The following is a 25,691-nucleotide window of genomic DNA, read 5'->3' on the forward strand; positions in this document are numbered from 1 at the left end:
TTCCCTGGAGGAGCAGCTGCCAGAGGCCCAGCAGGTGCCCCATCTACCTGCCCAGGCTGGACATGCGCTCTGGTCTGGTAGAGGCCCAGAGCTGTTAAGAAAGGGCTTCTACTACGCCCTCCCTCCACAGAGCCTGATAGGCTCATCTTGCCTCCCTGGGGAGGGGTCTCCGTGCCTCAGTGGTTTGCAGGATGTCTGCAGAGTTGGGGGGGAGCACAGGAGAGCAGGTGGGGCCCCAGGGCCCCTGGAGGAGGCCTTGGTCTTGGGGGGCGGGGTTAGAGCCTGCATAGCTAGCTCCGCGATCCTGCTCCTGCCGAGGTGCGCTGACTGTGGCCAGCCTGCTGGGAGACCATTCCTCCCTAAAGTCTGGGGAGTGGGGGTGGAAGGTCCTGTCCTCTGCAGAGGTGCGGGATGGAAAGGGCAGCAGCCTGAGTGTTCTCAGGGCACCCTCTACCCCTGCTGCACCCCCCATGCCCCCACCTTCACCTGTACCTATGAGCAGCTGTGAGCGGGGGCTGGCCTTCCGGTGGGCGGGTGGACTGTGTTTGTGTGTTTGGTATATTTTTAAAGCGCCTCTGCAGCTGTGTCTGCCTCTGTTACGCTCCCCGGTGGGCGCCGGCACACATACAGTGTGGGGCTATTTTGGGCTTGGTGTGTTCTGCGCCTGTGAGCAAGGGCGTCCGGCCCCCGGGATCGACAGGGTGAGTTGGGGGCAGGTCACATAGTGAGCATGCAGGGCCTGGAGTGACGGGGTGCCAGGTGCTGTCTGTCCCTGGGCTGCCCCCATCCTGCCTGGTTCTGCTTGCAGGGGTTTACTGCAGAGACCTGGCGGCTTGAGCTGGATGGGTGGCCGAGGAACTGGGCAGGGACAGCCACTGGGGGCTTTCTCAGGAGAGTGGAGGGACAGATGGACAGATGATGGGGACCGACGGACGCTCAGGGGGAGAGTCAGGCACACGCACGTGGGGACATTGAGCATAGGGATCCCCCTCTCACACCCTGTGGCCATCTCCGGTTGGGGTCACCAAGTCGCCAGACCACCTGTCAGGTCAAACACTTTCCCCTGAGCTCTGGCTCCCGGCACGAGACACCTCTCCTGGCCGTGGTCCGATTGGTGCCTCCCCCAGCTGCTGCTGGGGACAGGACAGGAGGGGGACGGGGCTGCCAGAACAGAACAGCCCCTAGTTGTGCAGCAAAAAGGGCCCACCCCCATCCTACCAGGCCACCGTCCTGCCCCACCTGCCCCTACACACTGCGGCTGTCTCCCCACAGGTGCCTGGGACATCACGGGGCCGGGGGGGGGGGGAGGCAGCGAAGCCCCGCTCACTCTGGTCTTGGGCTCTCCTGTCTTATCAGAAACACTGAAATTGCCCCCTTGCACTCAGCTGTGCCTTAAAAAGCCCCAGGTGGTAACTCGTCTGTCACCTTGGGGTGCTGCTCTGGAGACACATGAGGTCACTGGGGTGGCTTGGCCAGGTTGGGGACCCAGGCAGCTTCCTGTGCTCACAGCCCCTGCAGGGCAGGGGGGGATGGAAAGGAGGGGTCCTGGTCCACTCTGGGGACCTGGGCTCAGTGCTTCCCCACCCTTGACTCAATTTCCCCTTCGTCAACTAGGGAGTTGGGACTTCCTGTGACTTTGGTTTGTCCAAAGGTCTTGGTGGGAGGAGTGAGGGGGCCTGCTCCTCCGGCAGGACTCCAAGGTCTGTAGCCCACCCTGTCTTGGGAGGACCAGCCCTCTGCGTTCCAGGTCTGGGGAGGGGCCTGTGTGTGGCCGGCAGAGAGCCGGTCTCTGAGCCAGTGTGGCTCTAGCAGGAAGGGACCCGAGATTCCCTCCCGTGACGGGGTCGCCACGAAGGCCGTTGGCATCTTCCCTGGCAGGCCTTTGGTTCAGGTCCTCTCTGTCCAGCCTGGGCCCCAGCCTGGCCATCCCCTTTCCTAAGGAGCAGGGAGCTGTGTCCAGGGCTGGGCTCTCCAGTGCTCGGCATCTACACGTGGCTGCAGTGGCTTTCGGTCCTGTCCTGTCAGTCACCATTCCGGCCAGCTCTTAGCAAGGGTGGCCTGGGGTTGGGGCACTCAGGGTGGGTCACGATGTGGGGTGCTTGGGGAGCCAGCCCGGAGTGACCAGCTGGTGGCTTCATCCCTGTGGGACAAGAACGAGATCTGGCCCTGAGTGGCCGATCTGGGCCAGGCTGCCCCCGACTCGCTGGGACTTTCACCTGCACCTGTGCTCTCTGAGGTTGGGGACCTGAGGGTGGGTGGGGGCTGTGGGGGACCAGGGTTTTGGGAGACCTGTACCCTCAGCAGCTTGTGGACTGTGACACAGGGTCACTGTATTCTTGGCCTTGGCCTCTGCCCCCAATGCCTGCTCTCTGGGCGCCTGAGTCTCACCCCAAATGAATGGGGGGCTCAGATGCTCTGGGAACCAAGATAGAAAGGTGCCCCTCCTCCCAGGGGTGTGTGGAGGGCCCAGCTCCTTGGACAGCCTCCTTCCATGCCTGGGGGGGGCATGCAGGTGGTTGGGGAGAGCTCCCTGAGAGAGGCAGCTTTCCTCCGGGCGTCTGGCTGGAGGAGAGTCATGTTCCTGGTGGCTGATCAGCACTCACTCTGAGCCCAGGCTGACCTGGCACCTGGGGTGAGGCTGGGGCAGGCAGTTCGGGTCCTGCCTCTGGTGAGGCAGCTGCACCCTCTGCTCTTTGCTTGACTATCCTCAGTGACTCACCCCCTTCCTTCTTTTCCTTTTTTTGGCGCTAAAGAAAAAATAAACATTTGAGTGTGCAGCAGTGGATGGCGGCTGGGCCCACATGGTCCATGGGCGGGGGCTGGGAGGACAGAGGGCAAGGAGAGGGTCAGGCAGGCCAAGGGCATGGTGCCCGGGCTCCCCACATTCTCCGTCCCGGGCTGACTCACCCCAGGCTGAGGGTGAAGGTGTGGGTCAGGGGGACACGTGAGGAAGTCACTATGTGTTGTGGAGCGTGACCAGTCACCACCCCTGGTTCCGTTGTCCATGGGAACCCTGACACAAAGGAAGGTGACCAGCCAGGTTGGGGCCTCGGAGAAGCTGAGCAGAGGGCTGATGGAAATGAGATACCCAGGAGTGACCACCCTGTGGGCAGTGCCCACTGCCCTGCTCAATGCTGAGCCTACTGTGCTGTGTGCTGCATTGGGGCTGGAGGGGTCTCTCCTCTGCCTCCCAACAGACCGTGAAGACCTCTGCCTAGAGGGCAGGCACTCTGGTCCAGTGGTGTCTCGGGGTCTTTGGTTGTGAAGGAGAGAGATCGTGTCTCCCAGGTGCCCTGAGCTCCTGCTCTCACCCCGGCCTCCCCGACGCGGCCTCCTACTGCTGGTTGCCCAAGTCACAGAAGGACCAGAACCCAGGTCTGACTACAACGCCTGAGAGTGGACAGACAGGCACCCCAAGTCGGAGGCTGGCTGCCTCATGGGCAGACCTTGTGCCCTCGGAAGGTGGCTCACTCTGGTTTCGACCGGGTTCGCAGCCAAATCTCAGGGAAGATGGCTTAGGTGGGGGTGTCACCAGGACAGTGCCCCTCCCACCTATCTGGATATGCATCCTGGGGGGGGGGGGGACTGCTCAATGAGCACTTAACCAGAGCAAGCTGTGTGCCGGGCGGGAGCCTGGGCACCGGGGTGGCAGTGGGCGGTACAGCCCTGTGCCCAAAGAGGTGCCCAGCTCAGACCTGTCCCCGTGGACCTGTCCTCGCAGACCTGTCTTCGCGTGGACCATCTTGAGACCGAGTTTAATTCTCCTCATCAGCCTCTTGTGTGCTCGAGTCTTGCTAGCTTTTAATATCTGTGCTTACGCAACCAGTGCTCCTGTGGCGCAAAGTGATTAAATCTGGGGGTGTGGCAGTACGCAGCGTGTGCCAGCCCCTCCCGCACACATGGGGGCCTCTCCCCTCTTCCGGGCCAACTGCATCTAGTTGTGCTTCAGGATAACACGACACTCTGAGGGTCTGGGCTGCTTGTTGCACCACCGCCTGGGCACCTGGTCCCACCTGAGTGCACAGTTTCAGAACCTGGCAGGTGCCAGCTGGTTAGAGCAGCCTCCTTCAAGCCCCAGACACCCCGCTGGGACTAACCATGGGCCATACCCTGCATTCCCCCCTGCCCCAGGGCCACCTGACTGTCCCACGTGCGAGTTCTGGTGACACATTCTACGTGAACCACGAGTCCCATCGGACCGTTTGTTCGGTTTGTCTTTGGGGACTCATATGCTCCCACTCAGGATTTTAAAACGGTTCCCATGCTGCCAGGGAACACCACCAAACACGTGGTATCTCAGTGTAGTGTATTTAGGCATAATTTTTACCCAAAATTGTGTCATCACGAGAGACCAGGGCAGGCGGCATTTGGAGGAAGGATGGTGTCAGGTGAGCACCGCGGGACAGTGCCTTCCGTCGTTGGCACAGTGAGAGGGGACGAGAGGGGACGTGCTGACGTCCAGGGAGGGGTCCGGCGGGCAGCTCCCAGCCCTCGCTCTTCTCTCCCCTGGCTCCATCCTGATCCCGTCGACAGGCCCCAGGCGGCACGCACTGACCTTGCTCAGGCCCCTTGGTGCCCTCAGCCCCTCAACTCCTGCTCTGGGCCCAGCTCGGAGGAAGCGCTCTGCCCCCCAGGCCCCAAGCCCCAAGAGGCCCTGCCCTCCAGTGGGGTGGTCTGGTCTTTCCTGGGCTTTGCAGGTGCGGTGACCCTCCAGGGACCCCGTTCCCGGCCTGACCCTGCCCAGGGCTCCCTAGAGCCAGAGGCAGGGGTGGATTTGTATACATTTTCATGTGTATGCTTCTCATTTCAGGGATTTATGTATCTTTAATCAGGGCAGGTGGCCCAGTGTGCCCACACCCAGGGGGCACAGCAAATGGTCAGCTCGGCTGCAGGGGTGGCCCGGGTCCTGGGGAGCCAGCTCGGCCTGCCGTGGGGCCCAGGCTGTGGGCAGGGGTAGGTGCAGGTCATGGGCAGCTTGCTCCTAAGAGACTTTGCCGGGGGCATTGTGGGGAGGGTGTCCCTGGGTGGGCTGGGCTGGTGGCTGGGGGTGGCCTTTGCCCTGGAACCTGGCCTGCCTGTGTCAGTGCCAGGCTGGCTGCGGCTCTGCTCGGCCGCCGCCTGCAGGCACAGAATCTAGGTCAGGCTGGTGCAGGGCGGCGAGGGCAGGGCCTGATCCCAAGGGCTCCCGGCAATGGGGTTACGGCAGACCAGGCAGGGCCCTGACTCGATGACGTTGGCGAGGCCCCTTTGGCCTGAGCAGGGGCTGCAGAGCTGTGCACTGTGGGCAGTGAGGAGGGAGGTGAGTGGATGGGTGTTGTGGTTGCAGGTGCCGCTGGCAAGGGCACGTGGGTCTGTCCCCATGGGGATCTGGCCCCTGGGCACGAGGGGGTTGGACATGTGGGCGTAGCTGTGACCAGTCAGGATGAACCTTCCTGAAGCCCTCATCCCTCTGGCTGGCTGTGGCCTCCACTGGCTGCCCTCTCATCCCATTGTGCACCTGAAGCACCCGTTGTCCCAGCGTCCTTCCAGCAGTCCGGCTGCGGCCCCTGGGCTCTGGGATTGGAGTCGGTCACCAGTGGTGGGATCTCCGCTTCCCTCTGGCCCTGGGCAACCCTCAGGGATGCTGTGGGGATGATGACCACCCTAACTCCCCTGCTGCCCACCAACACTGTGGACCTCAGATCCAACCGTTCCTTGTTGTCATGTCTTTATTTATTCCGTTCTTCTGCCGAGAAGTTAGCCGTGGTTTTTTTTGGAGCTGTCTGCTGGCCGTGCGGGGTGTGGGGAGACCAGGAGGGAGGTTCACACGCTGTCTGAGGCTAGCACGGGTAGTGAGTACAGTCTCGGACAGGCAGGAACGCCAGGCCCAGAGCAGCGCAGGGCCTCTGCCACTGGGTTCCCTTGGCTGTTTGCCCTGCACCTTATGTCTGTCCAGTTTCTTGGGCTTGCGTAGGTCCCACTTTCGCAGGGGTCTTTCCAGACGCCCCCTCTCTGCAGCTCGACCTGCGCTGGCTGCACTGTGGTAGGACCTCAGTGCCATCCTTCCTGGCCTTACAGCTCACCCTCACAGCTGTGGTCATCTGGAGCAGTTGTGATCAATCTGGTTCCCCCTGGTTTATCCTACTTCCTGGCCAGGCCATGTGCTCCTCAGGTACCTCATGCCCAGGACCCAGCCCTGGGTTTAGCTCATCACTAGGGGAGAGGGGACTCCATGTGGGAATCTGGGCCTGGGGCTATGTCCCTTGCCCTCCATGTGCCACTTACCTCCGCCTTCCCAGCTGCTTCCTGAAGCAGGAGGTTGCTCAGACCGTGCTGGTGGGTTGAGTAAGTGTGGCGGGTGTGGAACCACGTCCTTCAGGGCAGCTTAATTCCTTATCAGGAGCCACCTATCACAGAGCCCTGACACCGGGCAAGAAAGCAGCACAGAATTGGCTTTGATGTTGAATAATTTACAGAACTCCCAGAGACACGCCTTCTGGGCCATGTCTCTCCTGGTGGCGGGGGTAGAGTTCTCGGTACCATCTTGTCACTTGAGGGGCTGCCCTTCCATCTTTAAACAAGTGCTCACCACTTTTGTGAGGGGTCAGGACGTGCCGTGCCGTGGCCTGACGTGGAGGGGAGGGGCAGCAGGGGCCCCATGTGACCACTGGGGGGCCCACCTGGAGGGGGAGCTGCGGTGTGGGTGGCCAGCGGTCAGGGTCTGGGTCCTGGTCATGGCTCTGCGTTTGCCTGTCTGTGAACCCTGGGCAAGACCCCTGTGCCTCAGTTTCCCTACCTGAAAAGTGAGGAGGGTGGCAGCGGTGGCCTCCGGGGCAGCGTTCTGAGGCGGCCTCAGAGGAGTAGGAGGAGGGACATGGCGGGGCACCTTTGCTGTATTCCCAGGTCACCTGGCACTAGTGGCCCCATTTCTGGGTCTTCGCCAGAGTCTTCTGTCCCTGGGTCTCTTTGGGGCTGTTTTTCCTTTTCAAGTGTGTTTGTTGTTAATTCTGACGCAGGCTGTAGAGGGTGGCGCTCCCTCCAACCCCTAGGCACACACAGGTGCACACACAGAGGCACACACAGGTGCACACACACAGACACCTTGTGGGGTTCCCCGCTGACCCGGCCCAAGCGTGAAACTGCCCGCGGAAAGCAGGCTGCAGGGCGTGGCGGGGTGCTGGTGGCTGTGGAGGTCAGGGGCCCACGTTCTGCTCTCGCTGAGACCCCGAGCAGCCTCCGCCCTTGGGGACCTCTGTCCTATCTCAAGCCCTCCTCCCCTGAGACAGAACCAGAGGAGATGCTGTGGGTCTGGAAAGACATGAGGTTCGAGGGGCTGGACCCCCGGAGTCCGCTCTGGGTGGGGAAGCCCTGGGCGAGGAGGGACGGGCTCGGCAGGCCCCAGCGCGGACGTGGTCGTTGGGAGCGGTGTTCCCACTGCGCAGGCAAACACACTGAGGCACGGAGGGGGACAGGCGTTGCCCCATTGCGGGCCTGGCCAGGAACCCAGAGCTGCGGTGGGCTCGAGGTTTGGGCTGGTCCCAAGTCTTAAGGCTCAGCTTCCTCCAGCCTTCTTCTGGCAACACTTGGGACAAGAAGCTGGAGCTCAGGGCCAGAGGCAGCCTCAGGCTGACTCCCTGCCCAGACACAGACGCTTACTTAGACTTGGAAGGTGAGGACTCAGTCCCAGGAGCAGGGGGTAAGCAGGGGTGATGGCGCTGGGTGTCCAGGCCTGGGCTCTGTCTCCAGGGGATGAGGACACCCCTCCCTTGCCACACCAGGCCTCTGCCCCGCAGCCACAGGGCAGGACACAGGAAACAGATCTGGTCAGTGCAGCCAGTGTAGGGGCGAAGCCCCCTGGGAGGGAGGCAAGGGAGAGAGGTAGCCGCTGCAGAGGGGCAGTGTGGCCTGCGGGGCGGGCGCAGCAGGGCTTGGGATGGCAGAAAGGGGGCTCCAGGGTGTCAGGCACCCCTCCTTTCGCCCCCAGGGGCTCAGACAGGGGCCCTAGCCTCGCTGCCCAGTCACCTGGCAGGAACTGTTTATTCCAACCCCTTTTCAAACAAGAAAGGAATTGAACCTCTGGTGCCCAGTGGGGACTTGCTGCCCCGCCCACAGCCTGCGAGGCCAAGTGCTCTCCAAGACAGAATTTTTGCTTAAATGCCCAGAGAGGAGATTTAGGAGATGAGAATCTTAAGCAAATTAACGGGCGCAGCAGGCGGCTTTTACTCACCGCATTTAATTGCAGGCGGTGGTAACGGAAATCATCTCGCTGGGCCAGCAGGGTGGTGGGCGGGGCTGGCGACACCATGGATTATTCATCAGAACTTGAACTTCAGTCTCAGCTTCACTGCAGAGGAGTGGTCAGTGGCCTTCTGTCCACTCTGAGGACACTAGGCTGGGCCCTGAGCTCCACTCTGCCCCCCCCCCCGACCCTGTGGCCTGCATGTCCCTCTCTGTCACCTCCACTCTCCTGGGTCTGTCCAGTTTCCCCTCACATCTCCTCTCCCTCCTTGCTCCTTGCCTCAGTTTCTCCTCTCCTGAGAATCTGGGGCTGCTGGCTTTCTCCCAGAGGGGGATGTCTGAGGGGATTTTTGGAGCCCCCTCCCACCGTTGCTCCCCAGCCTCTGGCCACCTCGTGCACATTTGCACATGGTGCTGTTGCTTGGACAGGCCCCCTCTTGGCCTGCAGACCCCACCTCAGCCTTCCTACTTGGCTGTAGGACCCCCAAGGGCCAGAACCGGTGGGGAAGTCAGTCCCATGAGGTGCGTCTCCTTTCAGATATCTCTGCTAGCCCGGTGGACACAGGCCTAGGGACCCTGACTGCTGAGTGAATATGTGACCAGAGTGAACAAGAGACAGTCAGCGTCAGCTCACCAGGGCAGGCTCTCAGAGCCCCAGGCAGTGGACACTCTGACCAAGGGACCAGGGCTCCACGAGTGGTAGTGAATGGAGGACAGCTGCCCCTTTAAGGGAGCTGGGCAGAGGGCCCTAGGGCAGTCCCTGGGCAGGATCCAGGTGGTGGTGGTGATGGCTGACCTGGCTTCCTTCCCCCTCCACACCTGGGGGCCTTGCCTGGCTGGAGGTGGCCATACTTTGGGGTAATGCCACCTGCCTGCTTGTCTCAAACTTGGACTCTTGTGTCCCCACAAACCTCCCCAGGCCACCCTCTGGGCTGCAGGCAGAGCAGTCAGTTTTCAAAACAGGCCCCAAGGGCGATCTCTCTGGTTGATCTGGGAAACGTTGCTTCCCTCAGATGCTAGAGCAGCAGGTCAAACCTGAACAAGGCAGGCTTGGGGGTTGGGGGGGCTGCTCAGCACACATCAACCCCTCCACTCAGCCTGGCCAGACAGTGAGCTGAAGCGGGGACTCTTCTCCTGCACTCCAGCAACCCCCACCATTCCCCAGACACCAGGGGCTTCTGCGGGACCCTCACTGAGGGGCCCGTGGGGGTGGCGGGGCAGGCGCACAGGAGGCATGTGGCTCTCAGAGAGCTGGGGCTCCTGGGCCCCGTTTCCACTCTCTGTGCACAGACCCCTGACAAGGGCAGCCAGGGGGCTGTCACCCTAACTACCCAAAGTGCTGGGCCTCTGTGGGGGCTTGTCCTGGATCCAGCCCATGGGGCTTGAGGGGAGGCTGTGTGGAATGATAGAGGGACCCTATGGTTGAACGGGGTGGGGGGGAGGGCTGCCAGCTGGGGCACATTCAGCTCCTGGGGAGGCAGAAGCCGGTAGCAGGACCTGGAGGCCAGGAGGGCAGGGGGCTAGGTTTGTCCCGGGATCCCCAGTGAGGACGGAGAATGTGGCACAGCCCTCTGCCCCAGGCTGGCCGCTGAATGCCACCCCCACTCACTGTGGGACCTGGCTGCTCGCTCCCAGGCTGCGAAGGGTTAAGGCGGGCGGGGCTCCCGAGGGAGGGGCGGTCCGGCAAGCAGCTCAGGCAGCGCTGTGGATGTTGACTGGCATGGGCGCAGGGACGCGCAGGGCCAGCCTGCTGCCCTGGCCCCCTCAGGCAGTGCGAGCTGTGGCCAGGGTGCTGCCCACAGGCCATGGGAGAGCCGGGGGACCCTGGCGGACTCAGCCAGGACCAAGGTAAGAGCGATAGGAGGGGCTCAAAGAACCGGGCTGTGGCCACCCCTGCAGGGAGCCCAGTGCAGCTGCTGAGCTGCCAGTTGGTGACCCACTGACCCCCACACAAGCAGGGCTTGATCCCTTCTCTGGGGGTCTCTGGGAATACCCGATTCCCTGCTGTGCTGGCATCTCCCAGTGCAGGGTGGAGGCAATCCTGATGGGTGGCAGGAGGAAGTGTCCCCAAGGTCAACCCACAGGGTCCCTGACCTCCAGCCTGCTCCCGGCAGACACCAGCCTCAGTTAGGTCATAGCTGGGGTGTCCTGGTCTGTGGGACCCTGGGGGCTCGCCTAATTCAACCCCACCTTCCCCCTTGTCCAGGGCGTGTGGAGCGTGGTGGCCGACTTTGGTCAGCACCATGGACAGGGCAGTGGCCGCCTTCCCTGAGGGGACTGTATTGGCTGAGCTCCAGGCTCTGGTCTTCGCACCTGGGAGAGAGGTTTCTTGCTCAACTCTGCCTTTGCCCAGACCTGGGGGTCTGGGCACTGCCTTGGGAAGACAGCACAGATCGTCAGGGGTGGCAGGAGCCCACTGTGGCTGCCCAGGGATACCTGGCACCACGGAGCTTGGGCACAAGGAGGGACCGGTATATGGTGTCAAGGCTTATCCTTCAGGGACCCGATGGGACAGAACTTCTGTGAGGCAGGGTTTCCGTCTGCCTCCAGTGCAGCAGGAGTGACCTGGGCAAGGAGTGAGGAGAGGCAGTGAGGGCCTGGGGGCCAGGATCACAAGTTGCAGCAGGAATGACTTGGGTCAGAGAGCAGCAGAACTTCCTGATTAAGGGCTGGGATCCAAGGAGGAGCTGGCCTTCTGGTGGATTTGTGTGGATCCTGGCTGTCCTGGACTCGACGTCTGCTGCCCTCTGCTTGGCGTGGGCACAGGGGAGTGTCTGGGGAGACTCGGGGAGCATGTGTAGGGTGCCGGGCATACCGAGGATGCCTTCTATGTGTTCCTGACGGTGCCTCTGATGAGCTGTGTGACTTCAGGCAAGGCACCAGCCCTTTCTGAGCCTCTTGTGGAAGAGAGGGACAGCATGGGCGGGTGGCCTTCACGGGGTGGATGTGAGCCTTCAAAGTGAGTGTGCCTGGCCCATGTGGCCGTCCCCTCCCACTCCCGCTCCCGCACCCCCCCCCCCATCTGAGATGCCCTTTGTGAATGGAGGACAGTGTGGCAGGTGTAGGTGGGGCTGGCGGTGCACACACTCCCGGCGTGATTGCATGCTGGGAGGGGCATGCGGGTGCCCTATTCCCAGGGAGAGAAAGATCTCAAATGTGCAGCATAGAGCTGAGCAGATGGCTGGAGTCTCGTCCGGCCCTCCATCTGCACAGCTAATGAGCTGATGACGATGGTCTCCCTGCTCCTGGCACCTTCTTTCCGGACAGCCTGAGGACCAGTGCTCCTCTCCTGGGGTGGGCTGTGTGTCAGGGAGATGCAGGGGGGTGGGCAGTCTCAGTGCCAGCGCCCTGCGTTCACATCGGCTGCCAGGGAGGGGCCTCACGGGGGGGGGCTGAGGAATCAGAAGTGTCTGTTTCTTCCTGGGACCTCGATTTCAGCATGGTGCATGCATGTGGGCTCCTGCTGGCTGGACCGGCTTCCTGTGGGAACACTGTGGGCGTGGGCGTGGCTGTGGGCCTCCGGTGGGGCATTGGACACCCCCCAGGACAGGGACAGGAAGTTTTCTCAGGCCCTGGGAAGCTGGGGGGGAGAGGAAGTCACTGACCTGGCCAGCTCTGGCCCAGGGCTTCTACCTGCCGGGGGCAGCACCCCTTGAAAAACTCCAGGATGACCTTGTGCCATGCTGGATGGCAGGCCAAAGAGAGAAGTAAGCTGCTCTGACAGTCCACCTACCTGCTCCAGCAGCCCCCACAGACCAAGGACCCTCAAGCTCCATGTCCAAGTGTGGGGACCCAGGCGGCATGTCCAAGGAAGGCTGTGGTATCAGCCCTGTCCTTAGGAGCCACGATGGGCTCCCCGACTTGGGGATGGTAGGCCACACTCTCCTGGGGTCCCTCAGCCCGCTCAGACCGGGGACCTGCAGACGCACCTCCACATGACCCAGGGTGGTTGGTCCACGTTGGTCAGGAGCCGGCCTGGCCCTCAGGCCTGGCCACGTCAGCTGTGCTGCTGTTTGCTCGGACATTCTCCGCGGTGCGCAAGCCCTACGGCAGAGAGTTGTCCACTGTTGGGGCTTGACCACTCCTGGTCAGTGGTCAGCATGCATGAGGGGACAGCACAGAAAAGAGTCAGGTGAGACCCAGGGAGGCTCTACCTCAGGACAGGAGGAAGGGACAGACAGCTGGCCCAGCCCCCAGGCAGGGGAGCAAAGTGGGGGTCTTGCCTGAGGTGCAGAGTCAAACTTGGAGGCCTGGCCTGGCCATGTCCGCTCCACACGGAGGCCCCAGGGCTCTCGAGGAAGCTGCCTCTGAGGGGTGAGGCACAGCTGCCCTGGCAGGAGGAGTGGAGGCTGAGGACAGCCTTCTTCTGTTTCTGTCTCCTCGATGGCTCTTTGCCTGCTCTGCCCTGTGGCCCTCCAGCCCTGCCAGCTGCTGCCTGGCCCCCTTCCCAACTGTGAGTCTGCGGTGGGAAGCAGGACTGGCTCCACCAAAGCCTTGAGGACCCCTCCCTGGGAGCTACGGCCCCTCCCTCACCCTGCTGGAGTTTCCTCTCCTCCCAACAGGCAGGCCCGGCTCCATCTGGTGACTTTTCAGGAAAGTGCCCCCACTCCTGGTCACTGCTGCGAGCCTCTCTTCCTTTCTCGCTGCTTACCAGGGGCTCCCTGGGGCCCCTTCCCCGCACAGGCTGGGCGCCTCCCTCCAGGAAGCTTGGGCCACTGTGGGGGCATGTGGGCCTGCCCCCAGGCCCCTCCCAGCATCCACACTTGTCAGGAGCCCCCAGAACACATGAACTAGGGCACCTGTGAGGGCAGGAGGCTGTGGACGGCTATTAATAGAGCCCTCTCCACAGGACTGTCGAATGTGATTAATGCCACTGAAGTAGCTGAGGTGGGGACTGTCTCCCCCCCCCCCCCGGCCGCAGCAAGGGGGATGGGGAGCTGCCTTGGGAGGGACCCTCGCTGAGGTTGCACTGACCCTGGCTGGGTGCAAGGAGGTCCCAGGCTCTGCTGGGATGGCAGGGGAAGGCCAGGTGCTGGGAGTCTGCTGTGCTGGACCCCAGGTCCCCATGACACTGAGCAGGCTGGGTGAGAACGTGGTGGCCCACTGCATTAGAAGGGGCTTCCCCGGGAGAGAGGCCCAGGCACTGAGTGCTTCAGCCTTAGAGAACACCCTGTGCACTTGTGCCCAGTGCCGCAGGAGCCCGGGTCAGCTGGAGATGGCTGTGTCCATCAGCAATGCTTTTCTGCTTCTGTGTGACAAGACAGCAGGGTCCCTCTGGCCCTCCCTGGCGCCGACCATGGTACTAGGAAGGGTCTAGGCTGCCATCACTGCCCAGGTGCCTCTGTGGGGAGGCGCAAGGGACAGCCCAATCCTGGGCTGGTCGTTTGGTGTGGGGGAAGAGGGTGGTTGGCCATCTGAGACTGTTCCCACCCTCTAGCACATGCGACCTTCCTGGTCCCTGGGTCTAGTGCTCAGGCTGGGCAAGGACAAGTGTCCAGGAGCAGCCCAGGAGGGCAGAGTGAAGTCCGGCCGCCTCCTCTGGCCTCCTCGAAGCTGAGGTTGCGAGGTGGGGCCAGGCCCCTGCCCATGGAGTGCTCATCTCTCCTGCAATAATCCTGAGCCGCCTGCCCCATCAGAGAGGGCTCTGTGGGAGAAAAAGGGGCACATCCCCATCCAGTGCCGTGGCCAGTGCGGCCCTCCCTACCCGCTGCTCCCACGCCCATCCCCAGCCCTGCCCCACCCCTGGCATCAGGCTTCTCTGGGGCCAGCCGAGGCTTTGCTGACCTGCCAAGTGAGCCCCAGGCTCCACTGCCCTGGTGTGGACTCCTGAGGCCAGTCCTGCTTCCCGTGACCCTGGGCACTGAGCACAGCCACCTTGGGGTCCCGCAGGGTGGGGGAGGGTATGAAGAGCCACCAGCTCACACTCTCTGATAAAATAAAAATAGTTGGGGAGGAGGCACCCAGACACTGGGGGGGGGGAGTGGAGCTGCTTCTCAGACACTTAAATAATCTTGGCCATCTGTGTGTGGGCCCGCTCCTAAACTCCTGAGAGGATCTGGCCAGGGCTAGGCTGGTCCCTATGCGGCCCCTTCCTCCTTCCCCTTGTCCACCCAAGGGCAGCCTGGGCATCTGCTGGGCGCTGAGCTGGGCCAGCAGCAGGGAGTGAACGGAGCGACCCCAGGGCCGACAGGGAGGCACAGGGAGCTTCGGGCCTCGTGGGGGTCAGGGGCAGGGCCAAGGAGCCTCAGCCCTGCGTGCTCCGCTGCTGCTGACCAGCCTGAGTAGAGTCCACGCACGGCAGTGCCTGCCGAAAGGTCCTTTAAAAGGCAGAGAAGTTTGAAGAAGGAAATGAATGAGCAGGACAGGGCACAAGGGCCAGCGGGGAGTCAGGGAGGCGGGGATGTGCACCCCCACACAGCCCCGAGCACGCGCCCGCCCTCCCCACGCCACATTGAGTGTGCTTGCTGAATGAAGGCACAAGTGACTCAGGGTGTGTGCACGTGCCTGCACACCCCACCCCCGCCCTGGACGGGAGGGTCTACCCCCACGAGGGAGTGTGAGCATGCGCTCCCTCTGCTGGGAAGCCTGTGGGTGTACTTTGTGGGTTTTGTTGGAAGATTCAATTTATTTTCCGGCCGGCCTCACCGGGCGGAGAGGCAGAGATGCTGGCTGCCGCTGGCCTCTTGTCGCCTGCTATGTTAGGACAAGATCAATCTCCACTATAAAAACAAAAGTAAACCAATGCTCCAGGCTCCTGACAGCGGGGTGGTGGGGTGGTGGTGGGGTGTCTTCCTCCCCAAAAAGTCCTGAGGCTGCTGCCGTCCTCTGCAGGGCTTGGGGAGGAGGAAGAGACTGAGAGTCTGGGGTGCCTTCTTGCAGGTGGGGGAATGGAAGTGAGAACTGCCCAAGAACTCCCATCCTGGGCACTGCCAAGGCCAGGCCAGCTGTGCAGGGGCCGAGCTGGACAGGACTGGGAGGTCCTTACCCTGGGGTGCCCAGGGGTCACACAGAACACAGATGTGGGTGAGTCTGTTAGGCAGCCAAGAGGCTGCCCCCAAGATGCACTGAAGGTATCAGGCGGGTCACGGGCTAAGGACCAGGAGCAGGGAGTTAGGGGATATTGGCAGGTGGTGTCTCTGGTGGGTGCAGTGGGTGTGAGAAGGAAGGGAGTGGGCAGCTGATGGGGCTAGGGCATCCCTATCCCCATGGACCCTCCTATATCTCCTGACCAGGGCTGCTGGCCCCACCTGTGCTGGCCTGGGGACATGGTGGTCACAGTGCAGGCTAGCCTCCCACGTGGCCTCTAGCTCAGGTATGGAACAGTGAGAGGGCCTGCAGGACCCTTGCAGTGCAGCTGGCCAGGCAGCTGCGTCAGGTATCCGGGCTCCAGGTTGAGCAGGAGCAGGGGTGCCTGACAGAAGGTGTATGTGTTGGGTGTGGACACGCTGACCGTGGTTGGGACCCCTTGTGAGAGACAGAGAGCCCACACTCTGTCAGCTGGTGCAGGGCCAGGCAGGCTGGGTGAGGGGTGGGCCCCGGGCAGTGGGTGGAGGACACCAGGTGGGGGTGGGGAGCCCAGCCCTGGTGTAAAAGGCACCCCAAGGGCCCCTCTGCAATGCTATGAGCATGGAGTGGGGGCTGGGCCCTTCTCCCTCCAGGTATTGGCATGGTCAGCTCTCAGGTAGCACCTGGGTACGGAGGAAGACAGGGGGGTCTTCTCATATCCTGGGACCTGGGTCCTGGGTGTGACACTGATGGAGCGGTAGGTGGGGCTCGCTCTGGTGACCACGTGTGGACGTGAGGTCCTGGCTGGCATTGCCCACCTTGGCCTTTGGAGAGGTGGTCAGGGGAGGGAGGCAGGGGTGCCCCACCCTTAGCTCTAGCAGGCGCTCTGCCCTGTCCCCTTGTTGAGGCTCAGGGCTGTCAGTAGCTGTGCCAGACAGAGTGGGGGTGAGAGCTGGGGGAGGGGGAAGGGAGAGGCCTTTTGCCTCCTGGTTGGGGACTGAGCCATCTGAGGTTGAGCCCAGCTTGGCAGTCCCCTGAGACGTGGCCTTTGCACATATTCCATCCCAGAGGTCAGTGTGTCCACACCCAGCACATACAACTGCACCGTGAAGGGGACAGACACTACGCGGCGGTGTCCCGGGGCCCTGGGCACCCTGGCTTCACACCCTGTCTCATGCACTGTCAGAGGTGGGGTGGGGGTCACCTGGGCCCTCCTCGCTGGCAAAGCCCTGCATCAGGCTGGATTAGCTGGACCTTCATTTGTCTGGTTAGTGGAGGATTACGGCCTGAGACAGCCGAGGGGGCCTCAGGGAGTGTGGGGTGCAGGGACTGGGCTGCTCCGTCTGAGCCCCGCCCAGAACCCTGCCCAGGTGGGCAAAGCACCATCCTGATGGCAGGAGGTCATTGGCCAGCTGCTGGCTGACAGCCCAGCATGACTTGGGTGGGGGGGGGCGATGCAGGGGTTCGGGAGCTCTGGGGGAGGGGTGAGAGATGAGAGCACCCCAGACTGGAGAAAGAGAGAGCTGGTGTGACCATGTGTGACCTGGGTTTGAGGAGCCATTGGCTTTTTTTTTGGGGGGGGGGAATGGCCTGCTCTGGCCGTGATGCTCTCTGGGGTTTCTGGTTCCTCTCCCCCGGCACCCTCAGTGTGGGTGGAGAAGCTGCCTGCCAGGGGCCTGGAAGCCCCCGTCTTCCCGAGGACATCTGGGCTTCATTCTGCCTCCCCGTTCCGGAGGTTAATATCTCCTAATCCAGTTGCACCAGGAAAGGCCCGCGAGGGGCCGTGCCAGCTCCTCTCTGGTGAAGGCTCTTAATTAGGTTCTGCCCTGGCTCTGAGAAGGTCACCTCGGTCAGGCGGATGGGCTCTGGTGCTCCGTGGCCAGATCAGGATGCCCCGTCCATATCTCTCCACTCCTGCTGCCTCCCCTCTCCCAATCTCAGATCCTGGACCAGGCTGCTGGCCTCCAACAGCTCCTGTCCCTGTCCCTATGGCCCGGCCCCAGCTCCTTCGCTCTGTGCCGGTGCGGGAAGGGTGACTGTCCCTGTCTGAGCACAGCCCAGGAGCGCTCAGATTGATGGCATCGAGGGTGGGGCACTTGTCCTTGCTGTCCCTGTAGAGCCTGGACAAGGGGCACAGGTGGGCTGGGGATGTGTGGTCCCAGTGACAGGGGGACGGACCCTGGGGTCCTCAAGATCAGGCCCCCGTACTCTCTGCCGCCCGGCACTGTGACTGTGGGGCAAGTGCTGCCCCTTGGGCCTCCTGCCGCCTGTCTGCCGCACTGGGCTGCCCGGGCAGCCTGTGGTGCCTGGAGGCTCCTAGGCCACGAGCGGTGAGCATGCGCTGCTCTCTGCCACTCCACCTCGTGCCCCAAAGCTGCCCAGGGTGCTGTTGGCTCCTTCAGGGCTTGGCTTCAGGGTGGCCCCAGGACCACCCTTGTCTGGGTCTTAGCTAGTGGGGCCTGGAGTCCTCCCTGGGCCAGCACCCCCCCTCCAGGCCAGGTTAGTCATGAGGAGAGCAGCAGGCTCAAGGGGGTGCAGAGTGCAAGGATGACCATGCCCTGGGCCCTGGGTGGCTTGCACTGGGAGTGTAGCTGGGGCGCTGTTCCTCGGGGCCTGGGTTGGGCCAGGGAGGCAGGGAGCTCCAGACCCAGGCTCAGGGGACCCGCACCCTCCAGCCAGCACTGAAGTCTCAGCTGCAAGGGGCCTAGTGCACCCCAGGTTAGTCCCCCAGACAGGCTGGGGCCAGCGGCCCCGCCCTCCTTGGCTCCAGCCTTCTGTCCACAGGGCTGGGCGCCAGGTGGACAAGGTGCCCCCGCTCACCCTCAGGTCCCCCAGAGCTCCCCGCGGGCAGGGCAGAGTTGGGGGGCAGTGGGAGGCTCAGAATAGGGTGGAGAGTGTGTAGCAGCCTTAGGTATCTAGCGTTGGGCAGGTGGTGGGGAGCACTCCCAGCAGGGCCTGGGTCTGCGCCCCAGAGGGCGGTACCACAAGGACTTGTCACCTCAGGCCTTATGGCTACGTCCTTTGGGTTTCCAGGACAGCCACCTGTCTGTCCTCCGGGTCATCACCTAGCCGGGACATAGGGGCTCATGGTCTGGGATCTCGAATGACATTGCTGCCTGTCCAGTCCTCTCCTGGTTCCCAGGGAGGAGTTCCCTTGGCCTAAATCCTCTGGCCAGCTGGGCTGGATCCTGGCTTGGATTAGCGCAGGGGATTGGACAGAGAGTGGGCGGGGCGGGCAGAGGCGTCAGGCTCCTCCTCCCATAGACCGGGTGGCGCCCGCTTCTTTGGGGACCTGTCTATAGTCCTGGTGGGGGGTGGGCTGGCCTGGGCACCGTCTAGGACAGCAGGTGACCGTCGAGCCAATGCCAGAGGGGCCTGAGGCCAGCCCTGCGGGGGCTGTGAGGGGCTCTGGCGGGGAGGAGGAAGAAGCAGAAGAGAGAAGGGGGCCTTGAGGAACCCCTGTGCCGCCCATCACTGCCTCACTGGCTGCTGAGGTGCTCTGGGGGTGCACCCCCCCACTCTGGCCTCTGTGAGCCCACCCTGGCCATCCTCCGGGGATGTCCATCCCCTGGCCATCCACCTCCAGCCGGATGAAGCGAACGGTAGCCTGCCTGGCGGAGGCCCTCCTTTGGGTCAGCGGGAGCGTGGCTGTGTCCCCATGGTGGCAGCTTGGTCCACTAGGTAAGGGGGCAGGGACTGCCTGTTCCTCCCTGGCCAGAGCCCCGCCCAGCTCATGGCCCAGCGGAGCCAGGATGGTGTGACAGGCCTGGGCTTGCCCACCCCAGCCCCGGAAAGCTTAATAACCTCTTGTGCCTTCGGGTCTCCCCCTGGGGGTGATGCCTCCAACAGTATCCCCTTCTGCTGACCTCGCTTGGGACCTGTAGGCTAAACCATGGGCAGACAGCGGGAAGGTGGAGCTGAGGGTATGCCCCTGGTGGACAGGCTGGTCCGGCGTTCAGGAAGCTCCGAAGCTTTGGCTGAGGGGTCCCTGGCACTTTGGGGGCAGCAGTGCCTTCATCCCAGCATGTTGGTGCCGAACATGATGGTCCTTAGAGTGCCACCTCGCTGCCTGCAGCCTCCCCAGCCCCACGGAGCCTCTGTCCTGGCCGGCAGTCCTTCCCTGGGAACTGGGAGACACAAGCTGCCGACAACAGGCTGGATGCACGGAGGAGAGGGTCAGGGGTGAGGCAGGTGGGCCCAGGTCAGGGGAGGATTTCGGTTTGGAGTTCCGATCTGTGCAGCCTCTTCTCACACCTGCATGCTCAGATGGGGTGGTGGCTTCCACATGTGCTATGCTACATAGATGCAGGTTGGTGGCTTTCCTGAATGTGCCAGGCAGGGGGTGCAGGTGATTGGGAGCCAGGCTGTATGTCGTGGGGTCGGGGACAGCCGCCACTCTGTGCCTGGCACCAAGGCTCCTGGGAGTGGGCTCAGCCACTGTGTTCCGGTGTCCTCTCCTGTGTAGTAGCTTTGGAGCAGGTAATGGTGGTCATTGGGGATGGTCCAGGTGTTGAGTAGTGGGATAGGCAGGTGGCCAGTCCTGTCTGGGGCATCAGCTGACCCCTGTGCCCCAGGACCATGGGGGAGGGCAGTAGGGCCAGCACTGGGGCCACAGGTAGCTCTGGGGGTTGAACTCGGCCCCTGTGGGCAAGTGGCAAGTGGACAGGCGTCTCCGCACTACCTTAGCTCGTGGCTGGGGGGGGCGGGGAGGGGAGGCCACAGTGCTTACGAGCACGGCGTCTGTCTGTTCCCACCCATGGTTCTTCTCGCGCTGGCTGGCGGCGGCATCCAGTGGAGCGATGTATGAGCGCCATGCAGGCGGGGACGCAGATGGTTAAGCTCCGCGGCGGCTCCAAGGGCCTGGCGCGCTTCTACTTCCTGGACGAGCACCGTTCCTGCATCCGCTGGCGGCCCTCGCGCAAGAACGAGAAAGCCAAGAGTGAGTGGGGGACCCCCCCAAGAGTGGCCCGGGGAGGGGCAGCCAGACCCCAGGATGTCTCAGCTCACTCCAAGCCTGGGACCTGGGCTCAGTGGGCCTTACGATTCTGAGGCAACTTCCAGACACAGGATTGGGAGGTTGTCGGGGCCCCATGCCCTCTGTGACACAGGGGAGACCGAGAGTCCCCCGTGCCCAGCCCCGTGCCGGATGTGAGGATGGACTGAAAGGCCAAGGACATTCAGTCTAGCAGGGCAGATACAATCTCCCATGAACAGAGACCCTGGCTGGGCACACCGAGGGTAGGACTTTGGTGCCAAATGTTGGCCCAGGCAGCCCCGGGGCGTGAGCAGCTGGCACGGGGTATGGAGACTGTGGGTCTCCTGGAGTGAGGAGGGGTCCTGAGGAGGAGTTTGTGCAGGGGGCAGGGCAGAGTTCATTTCTGAGCAGGGCAGGTGGGAACTGGGCTGCGGGTCCAGGGTCAGGAAGGGAGAAGAGTCCCCATGGGCCAGGAGAGGGACCTGACTGCCCTTCCTCGGCCTTGCCAGTGGGTCCAACGCAGATGTGCCAGGGCAGGCCTCCCTCAGCTCAGCAGTTGCCTCCACCTTGGGGCCCAGGAGGGAGACATACTGTGGAGCTCCCTGGGAGGGCTGGCATTGCCCTCTGGACCTGGGGTTCCTCCAGGCAGGAAGAGCCCCTGCAGTCAGTCCAGAGCGCTTGCTCTGTTCCAGGCACTGTTCCTGGCCCTGGCATCCTGGGAACTTACTGGCCTTCAAGTGTGGGGTGGCCTTCGAGTGTAGGACAGCCTCATGTCCTGCTGAGTGACGAGAAGAACACGGGATGAGAATAGAAGGGAGGGGTGAATGGGGCTCATGGAGGCCCCTCTGAGGAAGAGGTGACAGGGCAGAGACCTGGGGGCTCAGAGGAGGGGACCAGGATGACTGTTTAGAGAGGGTTCCCGGAAGGGAGGAATAGGAGACCGCTGTTCCCTGCCTGTCAGCGCCCCTTGTCTGGAAGCCCAGAACCACCCTGCCCACCACCCCACATGCACACAGGGAACTGGGGAAGGCAGGTGGGCTCTGCACACCTGGGGGAGTGGGGGGGGGGGAGCTCCCAGGAAGGGAGGGGCAGAGAGTGGAGGAGTGAAGTCACCTCATACTGCACGAATGGGAAGCCCTTCGTATTACTCTGCACAAGACGACCCCAGAAGGGCCGGGGCTTGTGTGGGGACAGCAGGAGGCGGGCAGCGATGGTGCTGAGAGGTGGCGGGTGCCCTTGGAGGCTGTGGTGGTGGGGGGCCGGCTGTGCAGAGCTTGGGGCACAGGTGTGTCTGGGAGAAGCCCCCTGTCACGAGCATGGGAACGGACCCTGAAGTCATCCTCTGAGCTCACACACTGGTGATAATTCAGCTTTGGAACGGGGGCCCCATGGAGCCTGGGCACTATGCCCAGTAATGAAGTCCTTGATGGACCCTGAGCCGGTTCCTGCAGAGCAGGACCCCATGCACCCTTGGTCCCCCCACCTGCTGCTGCCAGGGCTCATTACAGAGGTGGCCACAGGACCGTAGCGTCCAATCCGCACAGGAAAGGGGACCTGGTGGAGTGTGACCGAGGGGAAGGGCTCCTTGGGCTGCCTCACTCAGCAGTGCCGAGGCCAGATGCCGGGCTCACCGAGTGGGGGGAGGCGGCCCCTCTCTCTCTTTAGATGAGGGTGCCTCTTTCACACTCAAAGGTCAAGTGAGCAGACCTCAGCGTCCGAGCTGAGCAGGAGCAGGCTCGCCTGCCTCCACATATTTGTTCTTTTCCTTCTCTCCTCATTATGGTCCCTTGAAATGTCCCCTCCCCACCAACCCCCAGCCTCAGATGGAAAGGGCCCTCAGCTGTTGTTGGGAGCAGCACTGTGGGCTGGGGCAGAGGATGCCTGCCCTGAGGAAGGCTGTGACCAGTGCCCCCCCCTCGCCCCGCAGTCTCCATCGACTCCATCCAGGAGGTGAGCGAGGGCCAGCTGTCAGAGATCTTCCAGCGCTACCCAGACGGCAGCTTCGACCCCAACTGCTGCTTCAGCATCTATCATGGCAGCCAGCGCCAGTCGCTGGACCTGGTCTCGTCCAATGGCAATGAGGCACGCACCTGGGTCACGGGCCTGCGCTACCTCATGGCTGGCATCAGCGATGAAGATAGCCTGGCCCGCCGCCAGCGCACCAGGGACCAATATCCGGGCACAGGGCAGACCCCAGGGACCTGGCTGTCTACCTGGGGGGGGGGAGGGACACATTTGGGGAGGGGGAGAAAGAGGGGGCCCGGGGCTTGGAACGGGAGGTGGGTGTGCTGAACCCACCATGCTAGAGTGGTATTGGCCCCTAACTCGGCCCCAAAGTGGCTGAAGCAGACGTTTGACGAGGCCGACAAGAACGGGGACGGCAGCCTGAGCATCGGCGAGGTCCTGCAGCTGCTGCATAAGCTGAACGTGAACCTGCCCCGGCAGAGGGTGAAGCAGATGTTCAAGGTGAGGCGGGATGGGCCCCCGGGATGGGGGATTGGAGCTGGCAGAGGCGGCACCCTGAGCGGGGTCCCCACAGGGGCCGTGGGCTGCCTGGGAGCAGGCCCGCCCCTCTCGAGCTGCAAGGGGTCCTACTCGTTGCCGTCTGGCCAGCTGTCCGGGACCAGTTGCTGTCTCTTTGCAGCTGAGCTGGGCCTTCCCCCAGGATGGCAGACTGTGCACCCGGGGGCAGGTGTTGGTCAGTGAGGAAAAACCACCCAAAGGAGGCCACACCCTCTTTCCCACCCCTCCCCGTAACTCTGCTGCCCTAATCAGGCGCATTTGTCCATGGTGGGGTCCCGGGTGCCCACATGCCACTTCAGGGGCTGCAGGTTCCCCAACCGCCTTGATGTGGGACATTATGAAAATTCATCCTTCCGCTGAACAGAGGCCTTTATTGTCTGTAATTAGGACCTCATTGTCTTGCTGCAGCCAGCAAAGAGGGTTCCAGAAGCCTGAACCAGGCAACTGCACTCACGCACACATAGACACACATACATAGTGTACACACAGATGCGCACATTCAGATGCACTCAGGCACACACACAGTGCACACACAGATGTGCTCACACAGACACACACAGTGTACACACAGATGCACTCACACAGACACACGTACACAGTGTACACACAGACGCACATAGACACACATAGTATACACACAGACGCACTCACAGTGTACACACAGACACACAGTGTACACATAGATGAGCTCACACAGACACACACAATGTACACACAAATGCACTCACAGAGTGTACACACAGATGTGCATACAGACACACACAGTGTACATACAGACACAGTCACACACAGTGTACACACAAATGACTCATACAGACACATACACAGTGTACACACAGACGCACATAGACACACACAGTGTACACACAGACACACAGTGTACACACAGACGTGCAACAAACACACACACAGTGTACATACAGACACAGTCACACACAGTGTACACACAAATGACTCATACAGACACATACACAGTGTACACACAGACACACAGTGTACACATAGATGCGCTCACACAGACACACACAATGTACACACAAATGCACTCACAGAGTGTACACACAGACGTGCATACAGACACACACACAGTGTACATACAGACACAGTCACACACAGTGTACACACAAATGACTCATACAGACACACACACAGTGTACACACAGACACACAGTGTACACACAAATGACTCATACAGACACACACACAGTGTACACAGAGACGTGCACACACAGGCACACACACATGCAGTCTGACTGCTCTGCCAGGCGCAGCCCCTGGCGTTCCGCTGGGGCGCTCAAGATAGACAGGTGGTTGCGCTTGGCTGGAGCCCGGGGCTCTGGCCAACCCTGAGTCTGTGCGTGATGGGGGTGGTGAGCAGGGTGCTGTCAGACTGCTGCTGGCTGAGGACTGGGGGGTGGGGGGGCTCACTGGGTCCCTCCTCGCGGCCCCAGAAGGGACAGAGCCTGCCTGGGCAGTGAGGAGCTGGTGGATGGCTCAGGCCTGCAGACCAGCCCCCTTCTGTTCTCTGCCTGCCCCGCTGCCAGGAACAGCTCTGGGGTCAGCAGGCCCTCCTACAACAGGAAGGCTGTGTCAGAGATCAGAGACTAGCTGGGGTCCAGGCCGGCCCCGGATACGGGAGGAGAGGACATCACTGTGGAGAGTGGGGTGTGAGAAAGCCCAGGCTCTGGGCAGCCCACCCCCACCTGCCCCTCCTGCAAGGAGCTCAGAGAGGGAGACTGACCTCTGGCCGGGCAGGGTTGCTTTGATGAGCTGCAGCAGCCTGGTTTTGGAGAGATCTCAATACCATGTTCTCTCCCTGAAATTGCCTGATCAGAGGGCAGGTCTTTGCGGTGTGTGAGCGTAGCTTGAACATAATGTCATCGACTCTGAGATGACAGGGGTATGTGGGCGAGGTCCAGCATGGCCTTCGGGCCTCACAGCCTAATGAGCACGCTGGGCCAGCTCCCAGACAACGCCTGGCGTGACTCTGCTGCTGGTCCGTTTGTGGGAAGAAGGGCAGAAGCCCGACCACACGGGGAGGTGTTTCTGGGGCTGGGGGGGTCAGCTTTGTCCTTTCAGGTGTCACAGAACATTTTTATTCACTGCCAGGGATGGCAGCTGGGTGGCCAGCAGGCAGCTGCCCCACCCTGGACTCCTGGTTCTGCTGCCCAAGCAGAGCCCAGCAGAGACCAGACCACTCTATGGGCCGGAAACAATGGGCATCCGTGCCCAGCTCCGGCCATGCTCCCTGGGAGGACTGCCAGACCCACTCTGTCCCAAAGTAGTCCTTTGACCTGACGTGGTCTGTTCTGCCAGCTCTCGGGCACAGGGCTGCCCACAAACCCAGTGCCAGGCACCCCAGGGCCTTTGTCCGACATCTGCTAGGCACCAGCATATGTGGCTCTGGGCTGGGGTCCTCAGACCACACTGGCCCTTTCCCAGACTTGGCATGGGCACCCAGAATGGGCACTCAGGTCCTGGAGCGAGACATGTAGCCCTGCTGGGTGCCCACCTCAGTGCCAAACCACAGTGCCAGGGGAAGGCAGCAGCTAAGGAGGACAAGTCAGGACCTAGCTTTCCTGAGAGTCCTGCTCTCGTTGGGGATGGGGCCACGGGGGTGGTTGTGGCCACCTGGCTCATTGGTGTTGCTCCTGATTCAGAGGGGCCCCATGGAGCTGGCACCCACCCCAGATGATGTGGCCACATAAGGAAACTCAAGTGGGGAGTGGGATGGCCCGTGGGTCTGCTGAGCACTGCTCTCCGTGGTGCTGACCTGCTGTCTCTCCTCGCCCGGAGTCACCTTCAAGCTGGTCATGTCCGCACCTGGCCACAACTGCACCCTGCCAGGCCAGAGAACCATCTTCAGCACTCAGTCTTGAGCTGCATCTTCTAAGGTTCTAAATCCTGCTCACCCCCGGGGATTCCCAGCTTCACGGCCCTTCATGTTTCTGGGGGGCTCAGCCCCCAGTCG

At 62.3% G+C, this 25,691-nt stretch overlaps 1 protein-coding gene across 12 annotated transcripts in view; it reads left to right on the top strand.

Annotated features, from left to right (window-relative positions):
* The window catches only part of PLCH2 (phospholipase C eta 2), a 63,879-nt gene that overhangs the window by 18,936 nt on the left and 19,252 nt on the right, over positions 1-25,691 (top strand). For 5 of the 12 annotated variants that reach the window (XM_066374837.1, XM_066374838.1, XM_066374839.1 and 2 more), the window contains 3 exons: positions 20,015-20,161; positions 22,125-22,367; positions 22,533-22,663. In XM_066374837.1, the coding sequence (XP_066230934.1) occupies positions 20,015-20,161; positions 22,125-22,367; positions 22,533-22,663 (521 nt within the window). Of the gene's footprint in view, positions 1-693; positions 702-9,930; positions 10,066-18,545; positions 18,904-20,014; positions 20,162-22,124; positions 22,368-22,532; positions 22,664-25,691 lie in introns of those variants that run through there. The other 7 variants (XM_066374836.1, XM_066374845.1, XM_066374848.1 and 4 more) reach the window with 4 other exon arrangements.

The sequence above is a fragment of the Saccopteryx leptura genome, chromosome 3, assembly GCF_036850995.1.
Source record: "Saccopteryx leptura isolate mSacLep1 chromosome 3, mSacLep1_pri_phased_curated, whole genome shotgun sequence".
Lineage (NCBI taxonomy): Eukaryota > Metazoa > Chordata > Mammalia > Chiroptera > Emballonuridae > Saccopteryx > Saccopteryx leptura.